General features: G+C 36.0%; 1 protein-coding gene across 4 annotated transcripts in view; it reads left to right on the top strand.

Moving 5' to 3' along the window:
• The window catches only part of LOC129249114 (CUGBP Elav-like family member 2), a 260,192-nt gene that overhangs the window by 100,718 nt on the left and 137,215 nt on the right, over nucleotides 1-22,259 (top strand). For all 4 annotated transcript variants that reach the window (XM_054888750.1, XM_054888748.1, XM_054888749.1 and 1 more), the window contains exon 4: nucleotides 12,148-12,230. In XM_054888750.1, the coding sequence (XP_054744725.1) occupies nucleotides 12,148-12,230 (83 nt within the window). The remainder of the gene's footprint in view (nucleotides 1-12,147; nucleotides 12,231-22,259) is intronic.

The following is a 22,259-nucleotide window of genomic DNA, read 5'->3' as shown; positions in this document are numbered from 1 at the left end:
CGAGTACGAGTATATGAACAGTATGAGTTGGGAGTTTCGATGAATTTCATAGAGTTAACCCTCTAATAGATACATGAATTCTATTTTGGGCAGATAAATTTATAAATGATTAATTTTGTGCTAAAAACATATTTTTTTCTGTCACAAATTTATTTTACTTATTTGTTTATTTACCAATTTAAATCTATGGTTACAATAATGAATTTATACCAACTAAAAATGAAAATGAAAACTTGAACGCTACGCTGGGGTACTTCGGAGATAGATTCAAAAAAATTAGATTTAGTAGTATCCTTTACAGCATATGCGATTTTTTTGAAGAGATAGTACCTAACCCCTGTTAAAAATGAGAAACGTGTTTTTGCAACAGAATATTATGCGGATAGGCTACCGCGAATCAATGAAAACTCCTGTGGACAGGGAACGATTAAAGATGTATTTTAATTACATACAAAGAAAAGAACTGAATTTCTAATTAAAAATGGAGAAAGTCCATCGGCATCGAAATTCATCGAAGGTTTCTGGAAAGATGTGACATTAACTGTAACCAACTGAGAACAGCAATTCGCATTAGACATCTTTTCGATATCTGCTTCAAAATTGGATGTATAAAAATCATCAAAAAAATGTACAGAGCCTATCAAAGTTTCAGCGCATTTCCTATTTAGAGACAAACGAGTTAGAATATTTGTGCAATCCTTCTTTGGCCGAATAAGGTTCTGTTTAATTTTGGTTACATTCATATTGTCATGGTGTATTTATAGCCTAATATTTTTTTTATAAAAACTAATAAATATTGTCTATTGAAGAATTTGACACAAACGTTCGCAAATTTGTTCAACATTCTTGAATTTATATGTCATTTTGACACTTCTTTACTTCCCACTCGCACTGTTTTGTTTCTGACGTCAGAGTAAGTCTCAGGGCGCAATCTTCTATTATATTATATTATTCTTCAATCTATACGAAAAAAACACCAGTGGCCCAAAAAAACAATTGGAAAAAAATCAATGTTGCAACTCTTCATCGCTACTTGATAACAGGTGTATACAGTTAGTAACAGAAGTAAGTATACACCGGACACGTTTTCAATTTTTCCCCAATCGATTCCTTCAAACAACCTAAGTTATAACAAAATTGTGTTTTATTTACATGAATGAAATACAAAAGTCATATTTGATCCAAATAATGACAAAGTTTTAAAAGGAAACAAAATTATAGCTTTTTATATTAAACTTTATAAAAATTCATGTCTCAAAAGTAAGTATACAGTTCATCATATTATTAATTTGTGAAATCAAAAACATAATTAAAATCAAGTCCTAGTATTTGGTAGGATACCCATTAGACTTTACAATCGCTTTAAGTCGTGATGGCATTGATTTCACCAAGTTTTCAGTTACAGCTGGTGGTATTTTATTCCATACCTCTTGAAGGACGTTTTTCAGTTGTTCCTTATTTCTAATTTAAATGTTCCCATAAATGTTCGATTAGGTTGGTATCCGGAGACTGTGGCGGTGTTTTCAGCTGTTTTCGCACATTGTATAACAGCCACTCTCGTACAATGTTGGATGTGTGCTTGGGGTCATTATCCTGCTGGAAGATAAACGTTCCTCCAAGGCCTAATTTCGTTGCGCTTTCTTTTAAATGATTTTTCAAAATATTTCAATAACCATATCGGTCCATAATATTTTCGATAAATACCATGTTTCCAACCCCTTTCGCAGCCATACATATATCACCAAACCATCACAGAGCCCCTCTATGCTTCACAGTGCCGGTCATATTGTTTGGATCCAATTCCGCGTTAACTTTTCTCCAAACTTTTTCACGGTCATCAGATCCGCAGATTCTGAACTTGCACTCATCAGAAAATATGACTTGGTTCCAAAACGTTTGGTCATATTTTTCGTGATCTTTTGCGAATGAAATCCGTTTACTCCGATTGATACTACTCACGAAGGGTTTTTCTTAACATTGCTCCCATGATAACTAACACTATGCAAAACCCGGCGAATAGTTTGGCTGCTAATTTGTTTTCCAGGCTCATTTTCAACTTCAGTTTTCAATTTGGCGGCACTTATTTTGGGGTTTGTACTGATTTTCCGTACCACTAAGCTTTTTTCTCTGGGACTTAAGAGCGGCCGACGGCCACAACGCTCTTTATTAGTGGTGCTTCCCGCACTTTTATATTTATTCACAATCTTTTGAACTGTAGCAAAACTCCTATCTATCAAACGACCGATTTCTCGCAATGATTTATGTTTCTTGTGATATTTTATAATCAGTTTTTTAAATCTTGGTGCCATTACTAAAAATGTCGCAAAAATTAATACAAAACATACTTCCCTAAATTTGTATACTCACTTTGATTATTTCCTTTGAATAGTTTTAACTTTTTTACTCAATGCGTAAAAATAAATGTTATGCTAACTGAACAATCGTTTGCTTCTATACTAACTTTTGTGACATAAATTTAGCTGGCATCAAAGACAAAGCAAAGCGTGCGTTACAGCTAAATTAAGGCGCATATGAAAGCTTATCCCAGTAAACAATTTCTATGTGTAAAATATTTTCATTACATATTAAGGAAAGTGTTAGAGTGAAACAATTCCATAAATCAGGGTCCTGTATACTTATTTATGTTACTAACTGTATGTATATTACGGACTGGACAGCTACAGTATAAAAACAGACAAGCAATGGAGTGCGTAAAGGTCAAAAAAAGATTTTTATCACACAAAACAATTTTTTTATTTGATAAAAAAACGATTCAAAAACGAAATTCGATGAATTATTTTGCACCACCGCAATTAACCAGCTACGAGTATTACTTTGAAATTTTAATACACAGTCGTACTTGATTAGTTCTATTATGTACTTATTTCATTGTTTGTAAAGGAACTTCATATGTACATACATATGTATGTAGGTATCTTTACTTAATCGTACGTGAACAATTTTCAATTCAAATTCAATTAGGCATTCGTTTAGGAATTATGTTTTGTTTAGAAAAAAATTTTTTGTTTGAAAATTTATTGGTGAACCGTGTTATTTCAAAACCGTGTAAAAGCAGAGTTGGGTGTACCATTGTTTTTCTTGCTTTTGATGTGCTTTGGACGATTTCGTAATTTCGTGCGGATTACGGTAACTGGCATGCACAAATATATTGTAAATCAAAATGCCTATAAACATATAAATATCGATTGCATTTACATTAAATATTAATTGTCCTATTGGCGTACATACAAGTTTGTTTGCAAGATGATCTAACTGTTTAGAAACATACGGTCATACGGGGATCTCAATATTTTTAAAACTTCCGGTAATTGTTTATCACCCCGAAATACTATGTTTTATTGCGCAATCGAAGCTCCTTGTCTTCTATGTAATCGATTTGTGTTATGGATTATCACTATTTTTTGCCATGGCGTCAGCGGTGAATTTTCCATCCGTAGAAACGCTGAATATGTCTCCCTCTTCTACGTTTTGCTGGGCGAGAAGTTCAAGTAAGTAATAACTGACAATTTACATCGGCTTGATTCCAATATAGGATAAAGGGTTGAAGTTACGCAGTTGTCTCATCATTTATCTCACAGGATACAGTTGTTAGCGAGTTAGCACTGGAGTATCAACTGACCGTATATAGTATGTATATCATTATTTTATCAAATCTATAATATAAAAATGAATCGAAAAATGTGTTGGTAAGCGCATCGCTCAATAACGCATAGACCAATCTTAACTATTCTTTTTTTTAAATGTTCCTTGAAGTCCAAGGATGGTTTGTACGGCGAGAAAAATTCGAATAATTTCCGAGGAAAACCCTAAAACAGCCCTTTTCTTTTTCCCATACAAATATTACGCGTTCGTGCGTGTGCGTTCGCGTTGGAGGATCTAATGCGTTCACACAAAAGTGATAATATCATTAATTTTTCCCCCGGGCCCGGACTTTTCAGAGGGGCCCGGACTCGAGGGTAATTTCAATTTCATGCTTGAAAAAAGAGTTCCGTCACAGACTTTTTTTAGTGTCACCATATCGAATGTTATGATCACGATTACGAAGAATAAATATAATATGGTGATACAAAAGTGTAGATTATTGAGCTCTTATTAAAATGCAACATTTTATGCTACTGATTTATAAGGTAATTAATAATTATAGTGATGATTAGATTAAATTTAGATAGTTGTATTTTAAATGAAGACCAATTTTATCAATGAGTTTTTCAATGTTTAAATGTTATATCACTATAACATAATACGCATTTTGATAAATAAAAAAAATTTGGAGGGGCCCGCATCTCAAGTTTCCCCCGGGGCCCGAAAACTCTCTCCACGGCCCTGCATGAATCCAACCAAATTGAAAAGTTAAAAAATGTAAGAGCTATAGATTTGATTGGCCTCGCAATATTCTTTCTTTTGCTTTAGTTTCAGAACACAACATAAATTACATCAGTTTTCACGTCGTTGCATCTGTCAAACAAACCACGTTAAAAAGCGTTTATTATCTTCTTCTTCTATAATATAAAAATAAATGTTTGTCTGTATGTCAACGATGAACTCAAAAACTACTGGACCGATTATAAAAATTGGTATATATAGGTAAGTATTTTTCGGCGGAGAAGGTTTGTAGAATATGCTCATTGATGCCACTCGCCACCAGGTGGCGCTGCAGACTAGCAATTTCTGCCCCGTTCAACCGATTGTCATAAAAATTAGTATGACCAAGTATTTTTACACAGAGGAAACGAATATGACATGTTCATAGATGTCTTTTGATTGAAGACATATATATTATATGTTTGACAATCGCTAACAAGGCACTGGTGCAACTGGAAATGCCTGCTTCAAACCGACCTGCAAACACTAATTTTCTTTCACTAATTTTGGCCACCATGCGATCACAAAATAATATTGCACTGGCTATTGCATCATCTGGAATTGCGGCAACTCTTTTGGATGATGGCCGAACAACGCATTCAGCATTGAAACTGCCGTTGAATTTGCAAAACACTGAGGCATCAACATGCAACATCAGCAAAAACTCTGGAATGGGAAAAGTACTCCAAACGTGTCAAATTGTCATATGGGACCGATGTATGATGTCTCACAAGAAAGCATTGGAAGCGCTTGATCGTACACTGCGAGGTTTGAGAGGAAACCGAAGTATCTTTGGTGGCGCACTAATTTTATTGTCGGGTGAATTTCGACAAACACTGCCCATTATACCACAGTCAACACCCGATGAGGAACTTAATGCATGTCTTAAATCGTCAGTTCTATGGCGTCATTTACAGAAATTGACTTTGAAAACTAACTTGCGTGTACAACTACAACGGGATGTATCGGCTGCAAATTTTGCAAAACAATTATTGGATATTGGAAATGGGCCAATGGAAATTGATGAATCTATACAATGTATCACCCTGCCAGCAAATTTCTATAGGATCGCAGAAAGCATCGACGAATCGGTGCAAAAAGTTTTCCCAAACATTGCACAAAACTACAAAAACCATCAGTGGCTCAGTATGCATAATATATAATATTAGTAGCCAAAAACATCGATGTCAATACCATCAACTTCACCATTCAGCATGGAATACCCAGTGATACGACAACATATAAGTCCATCGATACTGTGGAGAATCAAGACGAGGTTGTCAACTATCCAACTGAATTCTTGAATTCGCTTGATTTGCCAGGCATGCCACCGCACGTTTTTACATTGAAAATTGGCGTACCCATCATTCTTTTTCGAAACATAAATCCACCACGACTTTGCACGGAACCAGACTCTCAGTGAAGAAAATGATGAACAATGTTATCGAGGCAACAATTTTGACTGGAAAATTTAAAGGTGAAGACGTACTGTTGCCACGTATCCCAATGATCTCGACAAATATGCCATTAGTATTCAAACGTTTACAGTTCCCGGTGCGACTCGCTTTCGCAATTACTATTAACAAAGCACAAGGACAATCGTTACAAGTGTGTGGATTAAATTCCATACTTTTCACATGGACAGCCCTATCTGGCTTGCTCACGTGTCGGAAAACCTTCTGATTTATTGGTCTACGCACCAGATGGAAAAACAAGAAATATTGTGTATCCCACAGCACTTCAATAAACATCGAATTGAAACTAAACTTTGTAATGACACAATTTTTTCGAAATAAACAAAATCAATAAAATGGTTTAGAATGAAGTGAATATTTGTGTATTGATTTTTCTTTAAAATTATTTTCTTAAATTTATTTTAGTTGTTGGCGTAGCAACGCGCGCCGGGTATAGCTAGTAAATAATGAGACGGACTTATGCATTGGAGGGTTAATATCTCTTTAGAAGCTCCTCACACCGGGATGTAAGCTGTTGATCAAGCAGAAATTGTGTTGAGCTGCACAAATAAATATAGAAAAGTGTTATTACAGCTGTGTACGCCACTATATTTTTAGTGTTCATTAGAACAAATTGCGCAGCCGATACTGATAATACAAGTTCATGGTGTGCTTTATTAGAATTATGCAGGGGAGGTATGATGCCTTCTGACTCTTAGATAATATACAAATTTGTATATTGAGTTTAATTTTGTACATAAATATGTATTTATCACATGTTTATAATTCTACAAAAGTAATTTTAATTCTCAAAAAATTATTAATTTTACGTCACTAAAACTAATGTTGGAACAATAGAATTTGGTCAGCAATAGAAATTCCAATGCCGTCATATTTGAAAATGTCCAGTCGATCTGTTGGAATAGTAGAATACATATCCCAAATCTAACAGAGAACTAAATACTCTCTATCTAAGTAGATTTGCTAATTTATTATTGGTGGACTTGAGGCAATGATTGCAATCTGCCACAATTATAACTTACTGAATAGAAGAAAATGTTATCACTGAGTCTTTAATGAAGCTTTGAGTTCAGATTTCCAAAGGAAAAATTTAATTCGTATAAAGCACCAGGTTTCGAACAAAACGGAGTTCAAAGCTTTACGATCAGAAGCGAAATGAAGTTGAGAGGACCAAATTTCATGGAAGTGTGTCAGATTATCGTGCGCACGGAGAGACGGACGAACAGACTTGGCTATACATATCCATATCGATATCGATTATTTTATGATGTTAGTTAAGATGCTTTCAATCTTCCATGCGTTAGGGAGTAGCGAATAGATTATGCAATTTGATAAACTAATAACTAAACAGACATATAGGGTGGGCCATGTAGAATTTGCTTTTTGAATCGGCTATAAAAAAAAAACTAATCAATATTTTTTCAAACTTTTTTTTTTTATTTTGAAGATTGAACATTGTCATTTATGAATGAAAAATAATATCGTTCAAATGACTGCCACGACTGGCTTTACAGCAACTTTTCGATTGTTTGGGCTCCAATTTCATGAATGGCAACTTCGATTTCGTGTTTTAAAGCATCAATCGTCTCTGGATGGTTCGCATAGCATTTGTCCTTAACGGCTCCCCACAAAAAATAGTCTATCGGGCTTAAACCGATGTGAAAATGAGCTTCATCAGAAAAGATGATTTTTCGGTGAAAATGCTCATCTTCGGTCAAACGATTTTCTGCCCATTGAGCGAACCGAAAACGCATTGGATGGTCATTAGGCTTCAGTTCTTGCACGAATTGAACTTTGTAAGCCTTCATACCGAGGTCTTTATGCAAAATTCTCCTCAAAGAAGTGCGTGAAATGTTCAATTCTTGAGAACGATGACGAGTTGAGGTTGTTGGATGTTCACGCACATTTTCGGCTACAGCAGCAATGTTTTCGGGTGTACGCACTGTAGGAGCACGTTCACGTGTTGTTTTATCCTTTCACGAACACGATTAGCAAATTGATCCACAAACTGTCTTGTTGGCAAATCTTTTTTTTTTGGAATTTTTTTTCAAATTTCTCACAGTTTGAGTAGAAGACTCACCACTTTGGAAATAGGTTTTCAATATTTTCCAATTTTGTTCAAGCGTATAGCGCCACATTTCGTAAATGTCAAACCTTTAAGTAAATTATGAACACATTTGACATGTCATTTGTGTTACCATTCTCAAAAAAATAGGTGATTCAAAACGCAAACGTTATATGGCCCACCCTGTATATAAGTTGGTAGCACTTGAAAAGTGTTTGCTAAATTTGTTTGGAATCACTTAATGAATATTAGTAAGATCGTGTTCATACAGAGACCATTTGTTGCTTCAACCTGCTACTTATGATTCTCGTGCTCTGTCTACACCCTACTTGACTAGACTAAAAACTAAATAATTGCAAATACGACGGGTAATACCAAATTGAAACAACAAAAGTATGAACGCGGTATTATGAAACTTGGCAAATGTCAGAAAATATCAGAGCAGTATTGAAAATAGTGAGTTATACCACTTTTATGGGCCATAAGCATATTATTGTTGCTTTCGCATGCAAATTTTTTGTCAAGCCAGTAGATAAGTGGCGAATCGAATACGGCTACAATTGTTCCTCCTTTACGATTGCTTGTGCGCTTGTAAAATTTACAGGAATCATAGACTCCATATTGAATTATGAGTATTAAGGCAAATGAGCGTAAGATGCGGTAAACACTACCATGAGCCAACGACATGAGATCATATAAAAGAGAAAGAATAAAAAAAGGAATTTCTGGCAGTGACGCCACTTTCTCGGCACCATGTTGTTTTAGTGTCAATAACTATGAATTATACGAAGAAAACAACAGTGATTGCTCAACGCATGAAAAAACACACATACATACATATTATACAGGACCGTTTAAAATGTAATAGAACGGTGTTTTTAGATCGCTATTTGGTCGAATTATACTTGATTTTATGTATGCTCACTTCTTAAATGGAAATAAACAAAGAAGAGTATGCGAAAGAGAAACATCAAGAAAGTGTCATCAAGTACTTTTTCCTTCAATTCGATTACAAATACACGGTCTTATTCTTACGTTACCTGGTATCAAGCATGATAGAGTACCCAATTACGTCTTCCGAATTCACTGTGTCGTCGAAGTCCATTAATAAACAAACAAAAAGAAGAGGAACTACTTGTTTTTAAAGAGGAAGAGTAGACGAAAGTAATGCAAACAACCAAACTCAAGAAAATATACGGGCACCCACACACTTTCTTGCCTCGGCGCATAGAAACTAAAAACAAAAAACCTTATTTGGTGGTATTATATTAATTTGTGTTTTCACATTTTAGCACGCGGCACTTCGTTTTTATTAGTTTGTTTAGTTTAGATCTCACAATTCACAATATTACCACGCCATTCACTGAATTTTCATAAACATGTAATTCCACCTCTTTTTGTTCGTGTTGTTTGTTTCTTTCGTATTGGTCAGCAACAGTTTTGGAAAGACCTCCACCTCCAGAAGTCAACTCGCTACTCGCCTTCAGCTGCTATAATTGGTTCATGACCTTCCCGATCACTCATTCTATTCAGCTCTTACTGTCTCTCTCAACATTGCAGTTCTCTTAGTCACATGATCGTCTGTATAACAATGCACTTACGTACATACGATATATACAAGGATGATAAATTCTCAGGTTTGGCGAAAGTGCATATTTTTAGTGTGAGCATTGGCATGTTACTGGCGGCCGCCGTAGCCGAATGGGTTGTGCGTGATTACCATTCGGAATTCACAGAGAGGTCGTTGGTTCGAATCTCGGTGAAAGCAAAATTAATAAAAACATTTTTCTAATAGCGGTCGCCCCTCGGCAGGCAATGGCAAACCTCCGAGTGTATTTCTGCCATGAAAAAGCTCCTCATAAAAATATCTGCCGTTCGGAGCCAGCTTGAAACTGAAGGTCCCTCCATTTGTGGAACAATATCAAGACGCACATCACAAATAGGAGGAGGAGCTCGGCCAAACACCTAACAGAAGTGTACGCGCCAATTATTTATTTTTTTTTTTTTTTATTGGCATGTTACTATATGTTATCGTCATTCCTAGTCATAGTATTTGATAGTATTGTTTTATTTATAGGATGAAGAGGAAAGAGAGATGCAGAGATTCTGGGTGAAGCCTTTTTTGTAAAGAAGGAAAATGCACAGTCGCGCCTCAAAAAAATACCAATTGGCTGTCAAACATGCAAAATGACAGCCCATTGTTTCACAGATGTTGCAAACTATATGACATAAAATATTTCGTAATAATATGCTGGGAGCATTTATCTTCAAAAGACCAAGAAATTACTTACCAGTAGCAATATTCTTCAACCTGATGAATGCTACTACATTCGCGTCAATTAGCATATACAAGGTGGCGCAAAATTAATCACCGAATTTTGTCCTTGCATAACTTTTTTACTAAATAAAAAAGGAGTATTTTGAGTGATGGAATTTTTTTACCTTTACGCTCTACATTGCTTTATTGATTATATACAGGGTGGGCCATATAAGACCTACTAATGTTAAACTTCTGCAATAATCATTTATTTTGGTTAATTGTTTTTATACATTGAATATATTTTATGGAAATTATGTATGAAATATTACATCAGACAAATGTCCACCATTTTTCTCGATACAAAGATTGGCTCTTTTTAACGCGTTTTCCATTACACCAAATGCTTCTGATTATTATGTGGTGTAATGGAAAACGTGTTAAAAAGAGCCAATCTTTGTTGAAGGCTCAGTATTTCGTCTCAAATATTTTGCTTCAGCTATCTAATAGTCTCTTGTTTATTAAGATACACTTTGTCTTTTAAATATCCCCATAAAAAGAGGTCGGGCACAGTCAAATCTGGTGAACGAGGTGGCCAAAGGAAATCTGAATTTTTGTAAATCAGACGTTCGCCAAAAATTACACGCAACAGGTCCATAGTTTCCCTAGCAGTATGCGCAGTTGCTCCATCTTGTTGAAACCACAAATTAGGATACTGCTCCGCCATTGGCCGCAAAAAGTTTTCAATCAATGTTCTGTAAGAAGCTGCTTAAATCGATTCCGGCGTTTCATCCTCATTTTCGAAGAAATATGTACCGATAACTCTAGTGGCCATAACACCGTACACAAACAGTACATTTAGATGGGTTAGATGGGTGCAACAGATGTTGGTGTGTTGCCCTTGGATTTTCAGAGCCCCACAATCTACAGTTTTGTTTGTTGACATAACTATAATATTTAAATGGAAATGCGCTTCATCCGACATCAAAACATTATTGCCGATATTTACGCTGCGTTAAAACAATTAATCGTTGACAAGAATAGAAAAACTCGATCATTTTAACGCGTTGTGTTGTACTGTAGGGTTCCATAATAAATTTCCAATAATTCAAATATAACCTACAAAAAGAGAAAAATAAATATGTCAAAAAATAAAAAAGTTATTTGTGCTTAACATTAGTAGATCTTATTTGGCCCACCCTGTACTTCTACTTCTTCTTGATTGGCGCGATAACCGCATACGCGATTTTGGCCGAGTTTAACAACGCGCACCAGTCGTTTCTTTCTCGTGCTACCTGGCGCCAGTCCTTCTTAACCTGATTTTACCAAGATTTTTCCCTTTCTCTGCTACCATCAGCAGGTACCGCATCTAATATGACCCAGCCAACGGAGTCGCTGGATCTTTATTCGCTGCGCTATGTTTATGTCGTTGTAAAGCTCATACAGCTCATTGTTCTATCGCCGTTTACATATATGTATAATATTTTACTGTGTACGCCCGTGGAAAATTATTGGCGTATTAAGATATTTCAAATAATTTAACGATAAGTTATATTAACTTGTAGTGCATGTTTCCTTGTTTCGATTTGACTTCATGTAGCAAAGTTTTAAGTCCATGTACTTATGTATGTATGAAAAGTTATTAGCTTCCAGGCATATTACGTAAATGTTCAGTTTTAAGATCCTGTCAAAGTTTGTTGCATGTCTTGCGCATATTACTGTATATGTATGCATATTTAAAAACAAAAAACAAATAAGTAAGTAAAAATGAACACGATTTGCATGTCACATACTGCCTTATTTTGGCGCTTAAATCAATGGCTGCAATTCGATAATAAACTATTTAAACGAAAGCTTTGACTAATTGCATTTTACCAAGTAGAAAGTATCCATTGCCTTGATTTGTCCACGTTTGTTTTCTGATCTATGTATTTTCGTTCTTCTTTTTCGCTTTTTCTGTGTTACAGGGTGCTGTTTTGTTACATATTATACACGCAAGGCTGCTTTGAAGGCACAAGATGCCTTACATAATATAAAAACTCTTGAAGGGGTAAGTACTTAGCCTATGTCAATACTTTTACTGTATTGTTGTCACTGTTTTACTGTTCATTGCTATTTTCATTTATTTGATTTCTGTTTTGTAAGTTACGTTTTTACCTTATACAAATCGATAGTTTTGTCGAACATTTCGTTTGAGCTTTCTTCACAAAATGAAGTTTCGGAATGCCTTTGATGTCATAGATTTCGTTAGAATGCAACAGTGCTAGCGCATTTTAAATGAAACAAAAAGTAAAGAGTATAAAAGATAGAATCAAATATCTTACGTGTACAGTACTTTAAGTAATTGATCAATGTGTACGAAATACTTAGTGTTAGAGGGATCTTTCCGTATTATTCATCACAATAAGGTAAAAGCTGCACAAAAAATATTTTTATAAACAAAAATCACGGCATATTTAAAGAAGTAGTTAGTTCAATTACACTTTTTTTAATTAGTATAAAATTTCATAATATAACTGGCAGATAATATTCATTCATTTATAAAACCAGAAAGTAATTATCCTTGACTTTACAGAATACAGAATACATATGTACCGTTAAGCGGCTCTCCGCGATTTTGAAAGAATCAGCTGATTTTCTGACGGTACCGAGTTTATGACAGCGGTTTGCTTACGAAAAAACTGAGATTGTGTTGGTGATATACGAAAAAAATCAACGGAATCACCGTTCATACTACTTCGTTGCCATCTGAAGAACGACAAGTGTGTGAATGCGTTCGAAACGAGCGGGCAGAATTCTACTGCCAAAGCCCCAATGACATAGTTGTCCTATTTACTTGCACAATTTTACTTCAGATGGTCAAGCCTATCTTCCTTCGTTCTAGTCTATGTGAGATCAGTGTTGTCAGCCGCGATAATACAATTAAATGTATTTTTTTAAGGATCAGTACCATTTTTCGCCTGCTAGTTAAGTACGGGTTTTAAGAAACTGCAAAGCAAACAATAAATTAAGGGTTGAAATACTAAAATTTAGGCTTGCATAGCGCGTAGAAAAATAAAACTACAAAGTGGAAAGTTGTATTATGCTGGAGGTGCACATAAAATTGTAATGTCTCTTATAAAGGCTGATTTTTTAGCTACTATCTTTTTAAACAGTTGGTTTAAACAGTTACGTGCGTCAGCTGTGTTCATTCGTGTTTTGTTTCACTGTCAAATACTTTCAGTTTGGTCTAAAGTTTAACCATGAATCGTCTTACAAACGAACAACGCTTGCAAATCATTGAATTTTATTATAAAAATGCGTGTTCTGTTAAGAAAGTTTATCGCGCGGTTCTTCCATTTTATGGTCAGTTTAATCGACCCACTGAAACGGCTATTCGAGCTATTGTGACTAAATTTAGAACCAAATTTACATTATTGGACATCAAACCATCAACACACTTACGTAGAGTGCGAAATGAAGAAAATATCGCAGCTGTATCGGGCAGTGTTAATGATGACCATCAATTATCGATTCGTCGCCGTTCGCAACAATTGGGCCTCTGTTACTCAACAACGTGGAAAATTTTGCGAAAGGATTTAGGTGTGAAGCCTTTCAAAATACAGCTGGTGCAAGAATCGAAGCCGAATGACCTATCGCAACGCAGAATTTTAGGTGAATGGGACCTTGGAAAGTTTTATCGAAAAATTGTGTTCAGCGACGAAGCTCAATTTTGGATCAATGGGTAGGTAATATAAATAAGCAGAATTGTCGATTTTGGAGTGATGATCAGCCAGAAGAATTGCAAGAGCTACCAATGTATCCAGAAAAGGTCACAGTTTGGTGCGGTTTATGGGCTGGAGGCATCATTGGGCCGTACTTCTTCAAAGATGCTGCGAATCGTAACGTAACTGAGAATGGTGAGCGCTACCGTGAAATGATATCCACCTTTTTTTGCCCAAAATGCAAGAGCCTAACTTGCATGACATGTGGTTTCAGCAATACGGTGCCACATGCCACACAGCACTCGTAACAATGGACTTGTTGAGAGGCGAGTTCGGTGAACATTTTATTTCTCGTTCGGGACCTGTCATTTAGCCACCCAGATCGTGCGATATAACGTCTTTAGATTATTTTTTGTGGGGCTGTGTTAAAGCTCATGACTATTCAGACAAGCCTGCTTCAATTACCGCATTGGAAGACAACATTAAAGCATTTATATGTAAGATACCGGCCGAAACATTGGAAAGAGTATGCCAAAATTGGATTAAGCGGATGGACCATTTGAGGCGCAGTCGCGGTCAACATTTGCATGAAATAATCTTCAAACATTGAATTATATGGACTGTACTATCGATTTAAATAAAAATTTCATGCATTTTTCTGAATTTTACGTGTGTTTTTTGAAAAACTTTCCTATAGCTCTTAAAAAATCAACCTTTATATATAGATAATTGGCGCGTACACCCTTTTTGTGTGTTTGGCCGAGCTCCTCCTCCTATTTGTGGTGTGCGTCTTGATGTTGTCCCATAAATGGAGGGACCTACAGTTTCAAGCCGACTCCAAACGGCAGATATTTTTATGAGGAGCTTTTTCATGGCAGAAATCCACTCGGAGGTTTGCCACTGCCTGCCGAGGGGCGACCGCTATTAGAAAAATGTCTTTCTTAATTTTGGTGTTTCACCGAGATTCGAACCTGCGTTCTCTCTGTGAATTCCGAATGGTAGTCACGCACCAACAATTCGGCTACGGCGGCCAGCATGTCTCTTAGTGTATCTTTTTCCTCTTCGTACATATGTATGTATGTACATATACTTATGAAATAAAAACACATTTATTTGAGTCACTGTAAGTGTAGAAAGAATGGAAATAGTTATAGATGTTCGAATTTTAATTAATTAACTGCCCTTCAGAGGCTCTATGGCACAAGACTAATAGCAACTGAAAAGGAAAAGCAAGATAATGTTAGTTATTTGTAAATTCTATTCCGTAGTGTTATTCTACGCTCATTTCACTTTTATTTCTCTCATTCGCCAAAGAAACACGTAATATTACTTGCAGTCGATTTGTTATCTTATTAAATTATATCTAATTTCAAGTGAAAGGGAAGAATATTCTCAATGTAAAAATTTAAATTAAACTTTGAACTTCAAGCAGTGTACTCGTATTCCGTGCAGTAGACGAAATGGGTTTTTTCACTCTTTAAATCGTTGATAAATAACGGCAAACCTCTCCGTGCAGATATTCACTCAAAAACAAACTGCATTTGGATGACAGTCCAAATCCGTAGTGCCTTTGGTAGGGCAGCATCCAGCCGCATCAAAAATGTGAGGAGTTCAGTCTATCCCTTTCAAGGTTGAATGCGTCACTTATTTTTATTAAATTGTATATATATATATATACGTACATAAATATAAATATATATATCTTTAGGCAATTGTTTTTTGTTCCAAAAATATAAAATAGAGCTTGTGATTGACATCTAATTATCAACTAAAACCGACCGTTAGTTCAACCTTATTTATAGCATTTTTTTAATTAAAACTATAATAAGTTTTTATTTACAAAAAACGCTTGCAAGTTCATCTTAAGCGGTTTATTACACGCAGGGCAACAAAAATATGCTCTTAAAAACTTATTTTAGGCGTTCAAAATATGTCATTGAATTCTAAATATACTCGTTTGAAGATTATTTCATGTAAATGTTGACCGCGACTGCGCTTCAAATGGTCCATCCGCTTAGTCCAATTTTGGCATACTCTTTCCAATGTTTCGGCCGGTATCTCACATATAAATGCTTTAATGTTGTCTTCCAATGCATTAATTGAAGCAGGCTTGTCTGAATAGACATGAGCTTTAACATAACCCCAAAAAACATAATCTAAAGGTGGTATATCGCACGATCTGGGTGGCCAATTGACAGGTCCCGAGCGTGAAATAAAATGTTCACCGAACTCGCCTCTCAACAAGTCCATTGTGACGCGTGCTGTGTGGCATGTGGCATCGTCTTGCTGAACCCGCATATCATGCAAGTCAAGCTCTTGCATTTTGGGCAAAAAAAAGTTGGATATTATTTCACGGTAGCGCTCACCATTCTCAGTTACGTTATGATTCGCAGCATCTTTGAAGAAGTACGGCCCAATGATGCCTCCAGCCCATAAACCGCACCAAACTGTGACCTTTTCTGGATACATTGGTAGCTCTTGCAATTCTTCTGGCTGATCTTCACTCCAAAATCGTCGCTGAACACAATTTTTCGATAAAAAAGTAGATCTTCGGCCAACTTTCCAAGAGCCCATTCACCAAAAACTCTGCGTTGCGATAGGTCGTTCGGCTTCAATTCTTGCACCAGCTGTATTTTGAAAAGCTTCACACCTAAATTCAGCTGCGATATTTTCTTCAGTTCGCACTCTACGTAAGCGTGTTGGTGGTTTGATGTTCAATAATGCAAATTTGGTTGTAAATTTAGTCACAACAGCTCGAATAGCCACTTCAGTGGGTCGATTAAACTGACCATAAAATGGAAGAAGCGCGCGATAAACTTTCTTAACAGAACACGCATTTTTATAATAAAATTCAATTAATATATTTGCAAGCGTTGTTCGTTTGTAAGACGATTCCTGGTTAAATTATAGACCAAACTGAAGATGTTTGACAGTGAAACAAAACACGAAAAGTGCGTCAGCTGTTTAAACCAACTGTTTAAAAAGACAATAGCTAAAAAATCACCCGTTACTTAAAAAAGAAATCATAAAATATTTCTCTTAATTTGCACTCATTTGTTTGAAATAAAAGGAAAATATAAAAATATACTTGTTTTTAATTTGTAGTCTGTGAGAAAAATGATTGGTAACAGAGTAACACTGATTTAAGTTTAGTGACCAAGGCAAAGAAACAAGTTTTGAGAATTTATTTCTTTCTTATTTAATATTAATATTTTTATATGAAAACATTTATGAAAACATTGCGTAACGGAATTCATTTAAATCTAAGTTTCAAATTTTGTGCAAATTTAAAAAATCGGAACAAGTTTTTATCAAAATTTTAAACTTTTTAAGCAAAATTTTTAGAAAAATTTCTAGGATGCAGGGTTTTAATATAACAAGTTGTAAGCTTGAAGTGGATCCGAAGCAGAGTTGATTTGTAATAATTTTGTGTCTGGCGATCGAAATATGTTCATTTTCGTCACGGGTTTACCATTTTGTTATCACTACAGAAATTTTTATTGTTAGTTCAAAGTATGCAATTGTGAAGTTCGCAAGTGCCGAAAATGACGGGCGTACGACGCCATTTGCAAAAATGTCCAATACTTATGCTGCGCACACTCACCGTCGTAAACGCAGGCCCCTGTCAGGTGTTACGATCAAACTAATGAGAGCCCCATGTAAATGAAAAATTACTTCCCTTGCGTATCGTAGATTTTATCGCAGGATTTAGAAAATCCCATAGAAAATCCCAAAGAATTCTGTCACCACACAGTGTTGCCAAACAGCACATTTCGTTTACAAAATAAATTAAGAAAAATTTTAATTTTTGTTAAAATAACTTAATAACAATGTTCAATAATGTTAATTATAGATAAATGAATTATTTTCAATTGGTGTTTTTTGGCTTTGGTTTATTAAACAATGAAAAATTGTAACTGGTAACGCGGATGTGTGTAAAAGTGTGTAAGCAAAAATATCAATGGCAACATTTGTCGATACAACCTAACCTAAACCCACAACAACCGATGTATTATGTAAATATGTAACTAAAAGAACGCAGTTGTTCTCTACGGGATAAGTTTTGCTAAATTTTGTGTTCTCTACTGCGGTTAGAGTTGGGTTTCGGGAATTTCCCGACGGGAATTCTCGAGAAATTCTCGATATTTTTCCATCCCGAATCTCGAGAATTGAAATTTTTAGCATTTCGGGAAATCCCGAATCTCGAGAATGTTTCAAAATTTCTCGAGAAATCCATTTTTTTTTTTTAATTTTTGTTGTCAAATATTAAGAGAAAAAACAATTCTTTCAAAAGTAAAAGAATACACATAAATAAAAAAAATAAATAAATAATTGGCGCGTACACTTCTGTTAGGTGTTTGGCCGAGCTCGTCCTCCTATTTGTTGTGTGCGTCTTGATGTCATTCCACAAATGGAGGGACCTACAGTTTCAAGCCGACTCCGAATGGCAGATATTTTTATGAGGAGCCTTTTCTTGGCAGAAATACACTCGGAGGTTTGCCATTGCCTGCCGAGGGGCGACTGCTATTAGAAAAATGTTTTTATTAATTTTGCTTTCACCGAGATTCGAACCAACGACCTCTCTGTGAATTCCGAATGGTAATCACGCACCAACCCATTCGGCTACGGCGGCCGCCTAAAGAATACACATACATATGATTAATACCTGGAAACACCAAACTGTAACGGCCATTATGTTACAAAGAATCGCACACTACATACTGTTTCGCAATTAGAAATGCTTTGAAAATAGTCAAGCAATTTCAATTTGTTCGCAGACTGCACAGACGACGTTTGTAAATTTATTTTTTGTAGTGAGCGGGTGCATTTCATTTTGTGGTACCTGATTAAGTATAAATTATACACCGTATAATAAAATATTTTGTGGTCCAAATATTACTTATTTTTAAGTTTTGAATCGACGTATCGTTGACTGTGAGTACCGGTTAGTTACTTCCGTTAAAAAACAAAATTTAAAACAAATTTTGAATTTTTAGCATTAAAAATCATGAGTTCAGAATACGAATACGACCAAGTGTGGCAGCTTTTCAAGCGATTTGACGACGAAGCAACATGTTTGAAATGCAATAAAATCATTAAATGCAAGTCATCGTCAACATCTGGACGTCACATGGAGAGGATACACAACATGAAGCGAAGGGAACATGAGGCTTCAAAAGAACAGCCACCAGCCAAGAAGACCCGAACTCTTCACAACTTTTTCAATACTTCTTCCTCGCCTGAATCGCTTGAACAAATTGGCTGCAAAAGATGGAATTCCAATAAACGCGATAACAAAAAGTGAGTTCATTCGTAATAGTATCAGCCGCTTAGGATTTCATCTTCCAAAGTGTCACAAAGCTGTTCTGGGTTTGGTTATGAAGTACTGCACGAAAATAAAAAGCGATTTGAAGATCAAAATTGAAAATTTAAATCTGCACAGCGTAAGTTCAGCTTGAGCATCGACGAGTGGACAAGCGTGCGAAACCGACGTTACATGAACATCCATATATATTATGACGATGGACAATCTGACAACCTTGGCCTGGTTCGCATTCAGGAATCATGTCCCGCTGAAAAAGTATATGAGCTCGTAAATGCAAAGCTTTCAGACTTCAATATAAAACTACAGTCCGACATCGTGGCTATTACAAGTGATGGTGCCAGTGTCATGATCAAATTTGGGAGACTATCACCAGCGCATCAACAGATTTGCTACAATCACGGCATACATTTGGCGGTCATGGAGGTAATGTACCAGAAACGAAAAGTCGCAAACAGGATATACGATAGTGACGTAAGCGATGGAGACGATTCGGATGATAGAGGCTCCGATGAAAATGAAAACAATGCAGCCAGTACTTCATTTTCCGACATTAATGCGGAAAACGCTTCCGATGACGAGGACGACAAAATCGTATTTGTTGCTGACAAGACGGTCACTATAAAGTCTGCATTTGAAATCGTAAAAAAGGTTCGCAAGATAGTTTTGAAATTCAAGAACTCGCCTGTACGGAATGCCATCTTGCAGGATTATGTTAAAGAGGTCGAGAAGAAAGAGCTTTTCTTGCTGTTGGATTGCAAAACACGTTGGAATAGCCTGGAAACTATGCTGGCCAGATACATTTGCATCAGCAAGCATGTTCGTAAGGCGCTCGACACTCTTAATTTAAATTTTATGGCCACTACTGACGCAGAAGAAAAGTATGGCGAGGATATCATAAATGCTCTTAAACCTATACGTGTTGCTGTAGAAGCACTTAGTCGCCAAAATGTGAACTTACTTGCTGCCGATTCTATTCTCAAATTTTTGTTCACAAAATTGGAGAATCAGCACACCGAATTGGGCAATCAATTCTTATCCAGCCTAAAAAAAAACTTAACAGCTCGTAGATCTAGCCGTTTGTTATCGGCCTTTAAATATTTACACGATCCAGTTAACAGCTCTAGTGACAAATCTGAATTTTTCCACACCTGTTCTAAAACAGAATTGATAAAAGAAGCCGAAAACTACTTGGTTCGTCTATTTTCTACGAGCATTCAAGAAGACCAAGCAGTGTCTAGTTCTGACGATGATGACGTATTTGCAACCAACAACTTCGATGAAGAAGATATGGCGAAACAGCTTGAAAAATACGTTCAGCAATGCTCAAAACCGAAAGCAGACATTGCGCGACATGCGGCGAACCAGATGTTTTCGTCGCTTGGAAACGAGCTAAAACTATATGAAAAAACTGGAGAGAAAACACAAAATGTTGAAAGACTGATCGGGGCTTTTAACACTGTTAAGCCAACATCGACTCAAAATGAGAGGAATTTTTCTACAGCGGGTAATTTTGTGTCCAAAAAGCGTACGCGATTGTCAGACGAAGCCATTGACAGTCTGTGTTTTTTAATATAAAACACCATTTTGGGAAATAATGTTTACAATCACTTTTTTCCCCTATTTTAATAAGTATAATCTTGAATTATTTTTATTTTGAATTTGTTTGTAATTATTTTTGTTTCACTTTTTTGTTTGCAATAATTGAAATAGTAATATTTTCAAATATTTTTTTATGTAATTTATACTTTAATAAAAATAAATAAAAATAATATTTTATGAAATTCATTGCTCTTACACTGGTTTTAGATTTTTTTTTTTTAATTTTTTGGAATTTTTCCCGAATTTTCGAGAATTCTCGAGAAATCTCAAAAATTATTTTCGGGAAATCCCGCATCTCGAGAATTGAAATTTTCGTTATTTCGGGAAATCCCGATTCTCGAGATTGGGATTTTCTCGGGAAATACCCAACTCTAGCTGCGGTAAGGGACTACGATACGTCGGTCAGTGTGCGCACTATTACACTAATAGCATATGTCGTGGACCGATGAGTATTCAATAGCGACGTCCTGATGGCATTATATCAAGGGTCTCAAGTGTTTTTCTACTAAGTGTAACTTTTGAGGTGGTTCTTTGTTGGTTTAGGCTGGTCTCAGCTACCAATTTACCAGCAAATTTTCAGAGTATGAACTCAAAAAGTTCCATACATTTATTGCAAAGTCTTGATATCTTTATGGAGGGCCTGCAAAACACTAACGAGATATTTCAGCAAGATAACGCTGCCATATGGCCACCACGATCCCCGGACTTAAATCCTATCGAGCACATATGGCGCAACCTTTTCCGTGGAGTATACGCTGGAAGACGTTACTTTCAGACGGTAAAAGAGCTACGTAACCTCGTTCTGGAAGAATAATCGCGATTTCCTCTTTGAGATTATCGTTGTTTGGATGCCAAACTGGATTTTTGACGAGATAAATAAATTTGGAGGTTGAACTCACTATTAGAACTTCATGATTCAATAATAAAAGGTTGGGTAAAATTTGGTAAATGATTCCGAATGCTACCTAATGCATTGATGCAATTTGGGATTGAGGGACGAAGGGGCATAAGTTTATCTCCTTTCTGAAAGAGTAGCAAAAACTTTAAAAATGTGGATGTAGGTTACGTTAGGTTTGTCAGCTGTATCGCACATAGAGACAGGAACCCAGAATGACATAATACGATACTGTTTAGCCAATTCATTGAGAGATTGGTGACAATGTAAGAGACACCTTGCTATTATTTGGAATGCATCCAGGCAGCTTGGCTGTCGGATAGAATGCAGATTCGTCACCGATATCCATTTTTTTCCGTCCATGTAGATCTTAAGAGGTGTGTTGGCTGATGGATCTTCTTCAAGCCATTCTAGTCAGAAGGGGCTTTCACTGAGAAATTTCTTTCAAAGCAGAGAGTGGGAGTTCCGCCTTAAAACGGAACAGGCCGCTGAGTATTTGCAGAAGAGATCCAGGGGTGGCAGATGTAACATGAAGTCCAAAACCATGGATGACGT

This window comes from Anastrepha obliqua, chromosome 5, assembly GCF_027943255.1.
Source record: "Anastrepha obliqua isolate idAnaObli1 chromosome 5, idAnaObli1_1.0, whole genome shotgun sequence".
In the NCBI taxonomy this organism is placed as follows: Eukaryota; Metazoa; Arthropoda; class Insecta; order Diptera; family Tephritidae; genus Anastrepha; species Anastrepha obliqua.
Note: the sequence above shows the minus strand (reverse complement) of the source record. Positions and strands in the feature narration are given on the sequence as shown.